Source organism: Schistocerca nitens, chromosome 1, assembly GCF_023898315.1.
Source record: "Schistocerca nitens isolate TAMUIC-IGC-003100 chromosome 1, iqSchNite1.1, whole genome shotgun sequence".
Taxonomy (NCBI): Eukaryota; Metazoa; Arthropoda; class Insecta; order Orthoptera; family Acrididae; genus Schistocerca; species Schistocerca nitens.
The window spans coordinates 185,946,927-185,960,503 of record NC_064614.1 but is presented as its reverse complement, the minus strand read 5'-3'; the positions used below and the strand labels follow the sequence as shown (position 1 = coordinate 185,960,503).

The window sequence follows — 13,577 nt, the reverse complement described above, 5'->3', positions numbered from 1 at the left end:
GTTTTAAACTCCAGGTCTTAACCAATAAATTATGGTCAGAGTTGACATCAACCTCTGGGCATGTCTTGTAGCATAAAGTGTGGTTACCATTATCTCTCTGAAATCTTCCAGTATCTCCAGATCTCTTTATGTATACAAAATTCTTTCAGTGTTCCTAAACCAAATGTTAGCAGTGAGTAGACAGTGCTGTATGCAGAAGTCTGCCAGTGGCTTTCCCCTCTTTTGTGTCCCCCCCCCCCCCCCCCTCCATCCATGTTCTAATACTATATTATCTTCTCTTCCTTTTCCTACTATTAAATTCCAGTACTACCTCCCTTAATGATCTGAACCATTTATTTTATCCCATCATACATTCTTTCAATCTTTTTGTAATCTACATAGCCAGTAGGCATAAAAACTTGTACTTTATGGTGGATATTGGCAGTGTGTAACACCAGTTTCATCAGGTTTATTCAGGTAAATGGTTTTCTGCTAGTCAAGATGTTGTGCCCTTGTTTCTCTGCAGTCTTCTGTGGATCCTGCTAATACTTACAGCAGCATTTTCAGCTAATTCTTGGTGCTGCAGGTAAAAACTACACTGCTTTAGCTGCCTTTTATTTCATTGCTCTTTGTCCACTGTTTTTACAGCATGCAGATTGCATCCCAGAAGTACACAAATAGAGGGTCTGCAGAATACCTGTCTGTGGTTGCCATATGCTTTTGTGTGAACTGTAATCAATTTTCCAGATACAATTTAATTTTACTCCTTTTGCAAAACTTCGATATTACATCTACTTGGTGTATCACATTCCTATTGTGTCTCACTCTATAGAACTTGCCCTATACAGCCTTCTGTCACTACCTACTCCAGATGCATCACTGATAATGTTGCTGATGATGAAAAGGAGGGCTACATGGCACACAACTTGTGTTATTTACCACTTAATGTGCTACCACAATTCTCTCTTCTGTGTCAACATGGTACTAAGCTTTCAGTAAGAATGATTGGATACAAAGAACCACCACTCCAAAACCTGCTAAAGCTATGCTGTGTAACACAGTAACAAGAATTGAGCAATGCAGACTGATTCTGATGCTACTCCAGAATCTTTCATTCTACCTCACAATGATTGCCAATGAGGAATATACATTACAACATATAAATAGTTTCCATCATCCACATCGGCTAGGTTTTTTCTAAAATCTGTTTTCATGAGCAGTTTTATTGTAGAGTATTCAGTTCTCTTACTTAAATTTGTTACTTGTAATGTTCATTTCAAAAATGGTATATCCACTTATTTAATTGTTGTTGTTGTGGTCTTCAATCTGAAGAATGGTTTGATGCAGCTCTCCATGCTACTGTATCCCTCTATCCTGTGCAAGCCCCTTCACCTCCAAATAACTATTGCAAACTACATTCTTCTGAATCTGCTTACAGTAGACATCTCTTGATCTCCCTCTACAATTTTGTTCTCCCCCCTCACCCACTCTTGTCACTCCACACGCTCCCATCCAGTACAAAATTGGTGATCCCTTGGCATCGTGGAATGTGTCCTGTCAACCTATCCCTTCTTTTAGTCAAGTTGTGCCACAAATTTCTTGTCTCACCAATTATATTCAGTACCTCCTCATTAGTTATGCAATCTGCCCATCTAATTTTCAGTGTTCTTCAGTAGTACTACTTTTCAAAAGACTCTATTCTATCCTTGTCTAAACTGTTTACCATTTGTATTTCACTTCCGTACATGGTTACACTATGGACAAATACCTACAGAAAAGACGCCCTGATGCTTAAATTTATATTCGATGTTAACAAAGTTCTCTTCTTCAGAAATACTTTTCTTGTCATTACCAATCAGTATTTCATATCCTCTCTGCTTTGCCCTCATTGTCAGTTATTTTGCTGGACAAATAGCAAAACTCATTTACTACTTTAAGTGTCTCATTCCCTAATCTAATTCCTTCAGCACCACCTGCTTTACTTTGACTACATTCCATTATCCTCATTTTGCTTTTGATGATGATCACCTTATATCCTCCTTTCAAGATACTGTTAACTCTATTCAACGGCTCTTCCAAGTCCTTTGCTGTCTCTGACAGAATTACAATGTCATCAGAAAACCTCAACATTTTTATTTCCTGTCCCTGAACTTCAGTTCCTACTCCAAATTTTTCTTTAGTTTTGCTGTACAGATTAAACGATATCAGGGATCTGCTACAATCCTGTCTTATTGCCACCTTAACCACTGCTTCCCTTTCATGCCCATCGAATCTTACAACTACCGTCTGGATTATGTGCAAAGTTGTAAATTGCATTTCACTCCCTTTATTTTACCCCTGTTACCTTCAGAACTTCAAAAATTGTATTCCAGTCAACATTATCAAAAACTTCTCTAAGTCTAAAGATGCTGTACATGTGGGTTTGCCCTTCAGTAACCTATCTTCTAAGATATGTTGTAGGGTTAGTACTGCCTCATGTGTTTCAGAATTCGGTAACGTTCACACCTGTCAGCACCTGCTTTCTGTGGAACTGGAATTATTACATTATTCTCCAGGTCTGAGGGTATTTCGCCTGTCTCATATATCTTGCACACCAAATGGAGTATTTTTGTCATGGCCATCAGTAGATCTGACAGAGTGTAGTCTTCTCCAGTGGCCTTGTTTCATCATCAGTGCTCTGTCAGATTCTTCTTGCATTATGTCCCACCTCATCTTCATCTCTGTCCTCTTTCCTTTCTGTAATACTGCCATCATCTCCCTTGTGTAGAACATGTACATACTCTTTCTACCTCTCAGCTTTCCTTTCTTTGTTTGGTACTGATTTTCCATCTGAGCTCTTGATCTTCATATAGCTGCTTCTTTTTTCTTGAAAGGCCTCTTTAATTTTCCTGTAGGTGGTATCTATCTTTCCTGTAGTGACATATGCTTCTAAATCCTTGTATTTGTCCTCTAGCCATTCCTGCTTGGTCATTTTGCAGTCCCTGTTAGTCTCATTTTTCAGATGTTTGTATTCCCATCTGCCTGCTTCATTTGCTGCATTTTTACGTTTTTTTCCATTCATTAATTAAATTCAGTATGCCCTGTGATATCTAAGGATTTCTACAAGGCCTTTTCTTTACACGTATTTGATACTCCACTGCCTTCACTATCTTGTCTCTCAAAGCTAACCATTCGTCTTCTACTGTATTTCTTTCCCCTGTTCCAATCAATCTTAGCCTAATACTCTCTCTGAAACTCTAACACCTTTCGCTCTTTCAACTTATTTAGGTTTCATATCCTTAATTTCCTACCTTTTTGCAACTTTTTTAGTTTAAATTGTCAGTTCATGACCAATAAATTGTGGTCAGTGACCACGTTTGCCCCTGGAAATGTCTTATAATATAAAATCTGTTTCCAGAATCTCTGTCTTACCAGATTTCAAATTTTAAGTTACACCATAGGAAGGTGTGGACTAAGATGTGTACTCAGACCACAATTTATTGGTTGTGAACTGTAGACTAAAACTGGGAAACTGTAAAAACTTATTTAACTACCTAAAAGAAAGTAGTTTAAGCAAAGCATCATTGCAGAGACTTTATATTTGGAGTTCTTACCTCTTTTGCCCCTTATAGTATTCATTCTGAATGCGTTTTGAAGGGGAAAAAATGCAAAATTTTTGTATGTTTTGTTGTGTCTGTTTCAGTGTGCTGTCAAGCAAATGGAGTCCATGGTGCACCAAGTCCAGGGTCAATATGGGCAATAACAGGGCTTGGTGATATATTTGTTTTTGATCCAATTAATTTAGAGGTTTGTAATATACTGTTAAGTGTAAGTCATTTCATTATATTCTTTATTATCATTTTCATCATTACATAATTCTCCTTGCAGTTACTAATAAATGTCTGTCTCCTTGTCTGTAACGAGAGAGAGAATTTAATTTTTAGAAATGGCATAGTCCATTTAAAATTACTTGGTAGCTGACATCTGTCACTTGCCACTATGGTGTTGCCACGTTAGCCACTGGCCACCTCTTGGTTACAGGTAAAACACGAACACAAGAAGTCACTTTACAAATGCTGTTAATGTGTAACACTTATCAATGTTGGAGGTCGTTGCTGCAAGGTTTGTTGAAAATGTGAGGTGTTCTGTTGACAGCTGATTTTAAATGACCAAGCCCTGAATTTAAACTCATATCCAAAACCAACCACAACCCTGTGATGTGAAATGTATTTGGGAAAGTGGTGGTTAACAAACTGAGGCACAACTAAACTCATGATCACTTAGTTCACAGCTATTACAGTTAGTCTCTACGAGCAAATTCAAGACAGAAAAAAGTTGAGTTTCAGTGCTAAAAGCAGACTGTAATTTCTTGGTATCACTGATTACCTGAAACTGTCCTCTCACAGGCTACTTGAGCTGCCATGTTACCAACTGATGAGCAGTCCTTGTTGACATTCGGTTGCAGGTATAGATGACATAGGAAGATTCCAGATGGAAAAAAAAGCAAATAAAAGTCAATGTGATGAAAAAAATGATGTGGTAAAGCATTAGAAATAAAAAAATACATTTAGACCAGTTAATTGAATAAAAATGATAATCAGACTCTTTTGATTAGATTTAGAAATAAAATAATTTCACAACATCTGATGAGATTTGAACCTGTGACCTTCAGCATGACAAGTTAACATGCTAACCATTGCACTGACATATAACACTTAGTCATGTTGTTCTATTATTGACTGCGATCACCCAGTCGCAGTGATGAATTGCAGTCTTCAAAGACTTGGTTTCACGCACTGTTGTGCAAAGCTTATCTAATGTAAGCTGATCTCTGATTACAACAGCCACATATGTGATGCTGAATCGCATCTTGTGCAGGAGTCTCCAGTAGTGTTTAATTAGTGCTGTGTATAAGTAAAAAAACTTAATGTTTAGGAAATAAAAAAAAAATGGAAGTTGCATAGTCGGAAGCTATAAACAGTGATTAGATGGATGGGGCTGATCCTTAGCTAGTGCACAAATACAAGGGAAAAAGGCAAAAATAAACGCATTTGATATGAAAGAATATTAGGAAAATTATAGATTGCCACTCACTCTAAGGATGACCATTTATTCCCAACACTAGCAAGCACACATGACTGCCACCTCCAGCAGCTTGGACCAGAATAAAACTGTCATGAAAAAGCAGCAATCTGGAGGAGGGCAGGGAAGGGGAAGGGATAGCAGGGTATGGGTAGGCGGAGAGAAGCACCCCCGCCCCCCTCTCCCTGACTCCCTGTCCCACAGCCTCCCGCAGCTGTACCTGGCGGGGCAGTTTGTCATGCCTCCCTCTACTCACTGCAGACTCCAATCAGACAGTACTCTTCTCTCCCTTTATCCATACCCTGCTATCTCATCCCCGCCCCACCCCCTCCAGACTGCTGCTTTCATTCCATGTGACAGTTGGATTCCAGTTTCAGCTGGCAGAGATGGCAGTCGTGTGCGTTCTTGTGTAGATGAATATATGTGTGTTTTCTTTTCAGGAGAAGGTTTTGTCCAAAAGCTAAGTGTTTAATGGTCTTTTTGTTGTGACTGTCTGCCACTTAGTGTGTCATCTTTGTGGTGAGTAGCAACCTATCCATTTCCTTATATTGTTGATATTCAAACATGAATTTTACATTGTTTGATTTTGTCACATCTTGTTGTAGTTTCTTCCTCCTAGATCCCTTATAACCAAATATACATTCCTTGACTAGTGCCATATATCTGAGTATAAAATACATTTACGTTCTTATAGCATAACACTTGAATGTAGCCTTGCCTAAAACCAGAAGCAATAAATAAAAAATAAGTATCAAAACAGCTCTGGTGGACTACCATTACAATGTGTTTCATACACTTTGTAGCTGCAGAACACCATATATTTGTACAAATGAAATATTCACTTCTCTAAGCATTTGTCTTTTTTTTTCAGTCCATTTTCTCCTACTCTTGTCTGGGAAGTGGAGATTTCACTGAAGTTTATTTTTGACATCAATATACAGTTGAAATTAAACTTTCAAGCTGCTGTAGAAATAACACCATTGGTCAGAATGATGTCAAATTACAACGGAATATTATCAGAGAAGGGAGAAACGTACGGCAGAAGAAAAATAAATAGTTACAAAATGTAGCAATAGATTACACTGTAAGCATCATATTTTAATAGTGGTCAACTACAAATGAGAAATGAAACATACAACAATGCCTAAGGTGTATGTTTGACACTAAACAAACTGTACTACTCAATGTGATACTGTTAGTTACATAAGCCCATCCACCAATGCAAGGTCGTATCACATCAGATGGGAAAAATTGGCTTTTAATTGTCCTGAGGCCAAAAACTGCATAAAAAGCATCACTCACATGAATTTTTAATTGTCCTGTGGCCAAAAACCGTGTCAAAAGCATCCATCACATTGGTTTTTAACTGCCCTGAGGCCACAAACTGCATAAAAAATGTCAATCAAATTCAAATCGGATTATTACTTTCCGTGTGACAGGTTCAGTACGCTGTCCAACATTTTCTGCAACAAGTTGAAGTTGAGAAACGCCATGTTCCACAATGGGTTGAAGTGTTTCCAGATTCATGTTCAGAATGTGTTGCCCAATGCGTGGCTTCAATGCAGCGAAGTTTGCAGTGGGGACACTGAACACAATATCTTTCAGATAGCCCTACAGCCAGAAGTCACACGGACTAAGATCAGGTGATTGGAACGGCCAGGCTGTAGGGAAATGGCAGCTGATAATTCTAGCATTTCCAAAATGGCGCTTCACCAGCATCTTAACTGGATTTGCAATGTGCAGAGGTGTGGCATCTTGCATAAAAATGATCCCATCCATACATCCACACTGTTGAAGAGCTGGAATGATGTGGTTGCGCAAAAGACACTGATAGCGCTTACCAGTGATGGTACAGGTAACAGGGCTGGAAGCCCCTGTCTCTTCGAAAAAATATGACCCTATGATAAATGATACCATAAACCACCACCACACAGTGACCTTTTCAGGATGAAGTGTTACTGCTTGATTTTAGTGTGGATTTTCTGTTGCCCGTATTTGGTAATTCTGTGTATTGACATATTCTGTCAGATGGAAGTGGGCTTTGTCTGTCCACAAAATCTTCCACAACCAATCATTGTCCACATCGATGTGAGAAATTCTAAAGCAAAGGTCTGTCTTGCTGGCATGTCAACAGGAAGCAACTCGTGCATATGGGTAATTTTGAATGGACAGCAAAGAAGGATGTTTTGTAGCATTTTATGCACTGTGCTCACGGGTATGTCCAATGTGTGGGCAATTCTCCATGCACTACATGTTTGCACACCACCACTTGTCTCCTCCTGCATTGCTGTGGTCACTGCTTCCACTGACATTGAATCAATTAGTTTCCTCCTTCTACCAGGTTGCACACCAAAAGAACCCATCTTTTTGAATTTCCGGATCATTTTCTACAGACCCAAGGCAGTCATCAGGCCAAAGCCTTTTCAAACCCTTCAGTGTCTGGAACTTCTGCAGAGTGATGTGTACACAGTCATCATTCTTGTAACACAGCTTTACAAGCAGAGCGCAACCCTGTATTGAGACAGTCGTGCTGACGTCACAGACGCGAAAGGAGGAGAAGCCGCCTTGTACCTGGCATGTTTATACCAACTTCAGTTGGTTGTGTGCATGACAGGTGTTTTCATTTATGTATTCTGACACAATACAATGCCATATATTGATCAATTTTCACACTTTTTTTTTTCTTCTGCCATACATTTTCCCCATTCTCTGATAATATTCTGTTGCAATTTGACATCATTCTGACCAGTGGCGTCATTTCTACAGTGTTTTGAAAGTTTAACTTTAATTATAATCACCCTGTATTTATTTATGTTTTATTGTGATACACATTCCATGGATCTATTATTGCTTGATAGCACGATACTAATTAACAGTCACATACAGAGGTTAGAAATATAAATTTCACCTATTACCTAAACACAGAATTTGATTTATAAAGTAAAAAGACCATGCTTATATTTGGAAAGTGATTTTATATTGTATAATTTTAGGCAGCCCAGCAAAAGGATGATTTCTATGTGCAAGAAATCGATATTACTGGACGAGGTTTGCCGTATGAAGCACAGCTACACAATGGTTTTTGCCCAGGTTCAGAACTCATTGTGACAGGATGTGTGCATGACAAAGCAGACAGGTTAGTGCATTTGAACCATTGTGCACTATGTTCACAGAAATAATATTGGAATTCACTGTGAGTAGTTATCTCCTTCATTATTCACATGTATAAGATGTCAAATGTATAAGACATTCAGCATTCACAGTGCAGATCAACACTTCCATTCCTCTGTCCTTGTAAGCTCTAGCGAAGTTTCAGTGACTACTGCTGGGTATGATTGTGGAATATTGTGTATTTTAGAGAACAAGGAATTGGTTCAGTTGCATGAATCATGAGAATGATAGAAACCTCTGTTTAAGAAAATATCAGCCTCATTGTGAGACACATGTTGACGTAAAACAGTTGTTAGTGAATGGCCCAGATACTTACTGAATCTCAGCTGTCTTGGATTTTCCTAGGTGTGTGGGTCTCCAGCTATGTAGACTGCATAGTTCCCTAGAGTCTTATCAGATGACAGTGAAATTCAGACTTGCAAATTTGAAAACTTCCAGTCATTTCAGCTTGAGTGAGCGATCAGACATTACAATATGCCTTCAGCTGAAAGAGGCATAGTTTTCGTGCATCTTGAGCAGGACTATAAATTGAGAGTAAAGAATGGTTCTGTAAAATAGAATATGTTTCTGCAGGAAAAAATGGAAGAAGTTATGCCTTCAAGGATTGAACAGCACTTAAAAATCATTTAAGGAGTTGTGGAATGGTACTATTCTGACTTAGACAAATTCATTGTATCAAGTATAGTCTGCTGAAGTCAAAAGAACTAAGCATGTATTTTATTTAAAGTTGAAATACACAAAATGCTAAAGTTGAGTAAGTATGTTGTGATTTTCAAAGAGTTAACTGTGTAAAATGTTAAGAATTGTTAGCAGAATTGAGAAACAGAGGAGTGACTGGTTGAGGGAGGAAAAAAAATTTTAAGTGTTGAGCAAGAAAAAACTCAGGTTTAATATCAAGTTAGAAAGTTATAAAAGCGCAATTCATTTCCTGCGGGTTTGAACGAATTTGCCATACACTATGTGTCATATTCGGTGCTGTCTGTAATGCCATACAACTATAGTATTCATAGCTAAACTTACCTGTTGTAATGCGGAGGAGTAGCTCATGTAAAGAGCTTCAGTCTTCTCACAGAGAATTTTATATAAATTACTTTGGTAACCTTGCATCATGGATCAGGAATTGTCATGTATCACCAGAGAGAAAAAAAGTTTAATAAATAAATGGCCAAAAAGATCTGTATGCTGAGACCAAGAAAGATTCCAATTCTAATCTTCTGCCAGCTCAAGCACTTCTTCACTTAGTAAAAACCAAGGGAATGTAGCAGAGGCCATTTGTAATAAAATTTGCCAATACTTCAGAGAGAATGTCTTGTACATGTAGTGCTCTGCAACTTGCAGATATTGAAAATAAGGGTATCTGGTAAGGATCCCACACGGTGTAGCAGTATTCTAAAAGAGGATGGACAATTGTAGTGTAGGCAGTCTCCTTAATAGATCTGTTACATTTTTTAAGTGTCTTACCAGAAAAATGCTGTTTTTGGTTGGCCTTCCCCACAACATTTTCTGTATGTTCCTTCCAATATAAGTTGTTCATAATTGTAATTCCTAGGTATTTAGTTGAATTTACAGCCTTTAGATATGACTGATTTATCATGTAACCAAAGTTTAATGGATTCCTTTTGGAATTCATGTGGATGACCTCACACTTTTCATTATTTTGGGTCAATTGCAAATTTTCATACCATACAGATATCTTTCTAAATCATTTTGCAGTTTGTCTTGATCTACTGATGACTTTATTAGTCGATAAATGACAGCGTCATCTGCAAACAACCTAAGACGGCTTCTCAGATTGCCTCCCAAATCATTTATGTAGATAAAGAACAGCAAAGGGCCTATAACACTACCTTGGAGAACGCCAGAAATCACTTCTGTTTTATTCAATGTCTTTCCTTCAGGTAATACGAACTGTGACCTCTCTGACAGGAAATCACGCATCCAGTCACATAACTGAGATGATATTCCTCAAGCACGCAATTTCACTACAAGCCACTTGTCTGTTACAGTGTCAAAAGCCTTCCAGAAATCCAGAAGTTTGGAATCAATTTGAAATCCCTTGTCAATAGCACTCAGCATTTCATGTGAATCAAGAGCTAGTTCTGTTTCACAGGAACGATGTTTTCTATACCCATGTTGACTGTGTGTCAATAGACTGTGTTCTTCGAGGTAATTCATAATGTTTGAACACAATATGTGTTCCAAAATCCTGCTGCGTATTGACGTTAATGATATGGGCCTGTAATTTAGTAAATTACTCCTACTACCTTTCTTGAATATTGGTGTGACCTGTGCAACTTTCCAGTCTTTGGGTACAGATCTTTCATTGAGTAAACAGTTGTATATGATTTTTAAGTATGGAGCTATTACATCAGTATACTCTGAAAGAAACCTAATTGGTATACAGTCTGGACCAGAAGACTTGCTTTTATTAAGTGATTTACGTTGCTTCACTACTCCGAGGATATTTAGTTCTATGTTACTCATGTTGGCAGCTGTTCTCGATTGGAATTCTGGAATATTTACTTCGTCGTCTTCTGTGGAGGCATTTCAGAAGGCTGTGTTTAGTAACTCTGCTTTGGCAGCACAGTCTTCAATAGTATCTCCATTGCTATCCCACAGAGAAGGCATCGATTGTTTCTTGCCGCTTACATACTTCACATACGACCAGAATCTCTTTGGATTTTCTGCCATGTTTGGAGACAAAGTTTCGTTGTGGAAACATAATACCAGCATCTCACATTGAAATCCGTCCTAAATTTCGATCTTCTGTAAAAGATCACCAATCTTGGGGATTTTACGCCTGTTTAAATTTGGCATGTCTGACCCATTTTGTGTACCAAGGTAGTGCCCTCTCACATCTTGCAGCACCTAAGAAATGCTTTCTTCTAGCTGTAACTTTAGTTTGGAAAGGTGTTAATTATCCTCATGCTGGAGATTGGGTCAAGCCATGTTCTTATTACATTGTAGCCCTCATGATGTATATGGGCAAGGAGTTCATTCTTAAACTTTTTACTTAAATTATATGTGACATTATCTAGTAATAAATTGTCATCAGGCAGCTATATTGTTGGCACTTCCTTAGCTACTCCCTTCTTATCTGCATGATTTTCATATTTTGTATTTCTGGCATTTTCTGAGACTGGTGTTATCAGGAGAGTTTTGCCCCTCAAGCAAATGTTCCAGGTTTTACTGTTTTTACCACAGTATTCAACAAGAACATCATTGACAGAAAAGAGCCTGATGAACAGTTTTTGGATTTTGTTCTCATTTTGTGGCCTCCCAGTAACTGCATTTCAGTTGCAGCTGATGCTGAGGAGATAGGTAGTAGGAAATACTGAGCATGCATTTCCATTTTTAAATTCTTCTGTCATCATCATCTCCACTATCATCCAGTTATTTCCACTGCTCAGTAAAGACCTCCTACAGATTTGTACTTGAATTATCATCTTCAGCTAAATACATCCACATTTCTCATGTGTGTATTAGATAGTCATCTCGGTCTCATTTTTATATCTTGAATCTAGTGGAAAACTTTCTTGGACCCTCTACCATTGACTTGCTAGGGTATACATTTTATCCACCTCCTTTTCATTTTCATTACAGTCATAATTGTGCCAGCCATCCTGATTTAGGTTTTCCGTGATTTCCCTAAATCGCTTTGGGCAGATGCAGGGATGGTTCCTTTGAAAGGGCATGGCCGACTTCCTTCCGTTTCCTTCCCTAATCCGATGGGACCAATGACCTTACCGTTTGGTCCCCTTGCTCCAGTCAACCAACAACCAAACCAAACCATAATTATGTCTTCCACTTCAGTCTGTTCCCCCCATCCACTTGTTTGTTTCTGTCTTTCCTCATAATTCTTGACTTGTATCTCTCCATTTTGTAATGAGCAACTCACAGTTTTTAAGTGGTTTTCACAATAAAAGTCCATGTCTCACTGCCATAAGTCAAAACTGTTAATATATTAACTGCAAACTTTCATTTTAGGTTTTTGACCCAAATACGTAAATGTGTTAACTGGTTTTATGATTTACTTGTTAATTTGTATCATTTCTTTTTCACTATGTTCATTTACATTATTTTAATCTTATTACAGTTGATTTTTAGGGCTGCCTTCAAACTCAACTGTTTAAATTCATCCATTTATTGTTGCACTAGAGGCAAACAATACATAATCAGGAAAGCAAAAGGTGGTTCAGAATGTTCCATGAACACATGTTCCTATTTTTGTTTCTGGTTTGTAGGCCTGAAAGCTTTCTATAGGGCAGCTGCAAACAGATGAGGTAAGATGTTGGGAGCTGTAGCATTGATGTGTACATTTTTCAGTTCATTAAGATATACTGAACCGATACCTTGTTTCTTGCAGTCCATTAGTACTGGTTTTGTTGAAATAGGAGTAAAGTCTCAAAATCTTTGTTTAATTGAGCAAGTATTGTTATGTTCCAGTTGCCATTCCTCTGTCTACCAGAGCAGTCAGTCATAAATAATTTTAGTGTCAGGAAAATATAAGTGTGTAAGTCTGTGTAGTGTATAGTGAACTTATACTAGGAAAAGGGTCAAAGGTGGATGCACTTTCACAAGCTGTTAAGCTCCTTTTACATGAGTTTCGTAATTTGTTTCAACTGACCATTTGTGGCAAGTATGCCCTACAGCAGCATCCAAGGCATATTATTCCTGTACTGTGAGTCACTGTCACGAGTGGTGGCTCATGTTTACATGTCGGCATCAAAATTATGTGTTTTCTGACCGTATAGTATGGTGAAAGTGTACTTATGGAGGACAGTCCTTCTTAAAAAAAAGTCAGAGTAAGTTACTGGCAATTGTAATAGAGTTCATTCATGACCAAGCATAATTCATTGTGGATGTTCTTGACAAAAGTCTTACAGTAAATTCTCCACACAGGTGAGAACTAAAAAATAGGAAAAGTGTCATTTGAAACATCAACACTTACTCACTTGATGAAGTACAGACATACACACCCAGCAATATTTAAAAGACAGCATATAGTGCCTATTTACTTTGTATTTTGTACTTTGTGCTTTGTTTTTCTAAGTCCTAAATAAAACCCTAAACTATTTTTCTCCTTCAGTAAAGCTGAACTGTAGAAGCAGGATATACATGTGTTCATCTCTTAATTTTTTTGTTTACAATGTGGATTTTCTATTATTGTGTTAATTTGGAGCTATTTTTAGCATCAGGGTGCAGAGCAGTCTTTAAAGGAGATCAGAATGGGGGTGGGGGTTGGGGGGGTCTACTGCTACTTACTAAAATCTCGAGTCTTGATTATAGATGAGGATTCTTTCAAATATCAAGGTTAGATTTTATCATAACATACTTAATGAACTATTTGTTTTAATTTTGTGTAA

The 13,577-nt window shown here is 37.9% G+C and overlaps 1 protein-coding gene across 1 annotated transcript in view; it reads left to right on the top strand.

Annotated features, from left to right (window-relative positions):
- LOC126244935 (tectonin beta-propeller repeat-containing protein) overlaps positions 1 to 13,577 on the top strand; it is a 211,524-nt gene that overhangs the window by 148,999 nt on the left and 48,948 nt on the right. Inside the window, exons 12-13 of the mRNA XM_049948276.1 lie at positions 3,662 to 3,765; positions 8,034 to 8,176. Of these exons, the coding sequence (XP_049804233.1) occupies positions 3,662 to 3,765; positions 8,034 to 8,176 (247 nt within the window). The remainder of the gene's footprint in view (positions 1 to 3,661; positions 3,766 to 8,033; positions 8,177 to 13,577) is intronic.